Source organism: Acyrthosiphon pisum, chromosome X (genome assembly GCF_005508785.2).
Source record: "Acyrthosiphon pisum isolate AL4f chromosome X, pea_aphid_22Mar2018_4r6ur, whole genome shotgun sequence".
NCBI classification, from domain to species: domain Eukaryota; kingdom Metazoa; phylum Arthropoda; class Insecta; order Hemiptera; family Aphididae; genus Acyrthosiphon; species Acyrthosiphon pisum.
Window position 1 is genome coordinate 105,693,418 of NC_042493.1, and position 1,102 is coordinate 105,694,519.

Below are 1,102 nucleotides of genomic sequence, written 5' to 3' on the forward strand. Positions count from 1 at the left end.
GCTTGTCGCTCTATCCTCAAATTTATATAACTTTTAAATACTTTGTTTATTTTAAATAAAATACTTACAACTATTTACTGTAACACTCGTAATTCTGCAAATCTCTCCTTTAAAACCTCTTTCATCAATTCATCATCAACGTCGTTGAATTCAAAAATTGTAAGCGTTAGTGAGGGATCACTACAAAGGGAAAAATATAGTTTAATATGTTTACTGTTAATCATGTCTTTATGTGGTAGCTATAGATCATTTTGAATACTTTAATTATGTGTTTCAAAAATATCGAATACAATTTGAAAGTAATTGAGGTTCAAAATAACTTTCGGAGAATATATTAATTATTGTATGAGTAATTCGTAAAATTGAAATAATATTATTTAAAGTGTATACATACAAATAATATAAATTGTTTTTTCGGTTTAGATACATGAAAGTGTAGAAAATTTCAAAAACAGATGTGTGATGTCGTTCAACAACAAATCGAACGTGTGAACGAAGAATTAAAAGCCAGGGATCCAGAAATCTGCGAGAAGCTCGAGAAATTAAAAGCAGAATTAGCCGATTTGAAAGAAGACCTTATTAAATTATATGAAGAAATCAAGAAACTGTTTTTGAAAAGTTTCAATGAGCTGAGAGACGATATTAGAATCAAAACCAAACCAATCGTCAAACGTTGGACACCAATCATCAAGGACATAGAAGTAAGTGTAGTAGTGTAGATGATATAGTATTAAAAAAATGGTCATTTATTGTATATTTTTAGGAGATTCTATTGGCTTTGATCCCTGAAAAGAAGAAAGAAATCAAGAAAAACCAATAAATAAGACTTATTAATTTCATATACGATTAACATTTTATTTGTTATATTTTATACTAATAAAGTTTTGAAACATTATTTGCTGTAAAAAGTAAAACTTGTCATACAAACTTTACTTTTACCTATTTTATTTTTTACAATTATAATATATTATCCATTAGTAAACCTATAAACTGCTTTCTTTAGTGCTGATCTAAAGGTTATCATTTATCAAAGGAAGTATGATTACGGATTGTTCGACTTTTACATCTCATCACGGATCGACTAAAGTCTAAATATATTAAA

The 1,102-nt window shown here is 27.1% G+C and overlaps 1 protein-coding gene across 1 annotated transcript in view; it reads left to right on the top strand.

The window, feature by feature from the left end:
- The first annotated feature begins 455 nt into the window (after nucleotides 1–455).
- The window catches only part of LOC100569226, a 5,451-nt gene continuing 4,804 nt past the window's right edge, over nucleotides 456–1,102 (top strand). Inside the window, exon 1 of the mRNA XM_029485370.1 lies at nucleotides 456–605. Coding sequence (XP_029341230.1) covers nucleotides 456–605 — 150 coding nt within the window. The remainder of the gene's footprint in view (nucleotides 606–1,102) is intronic.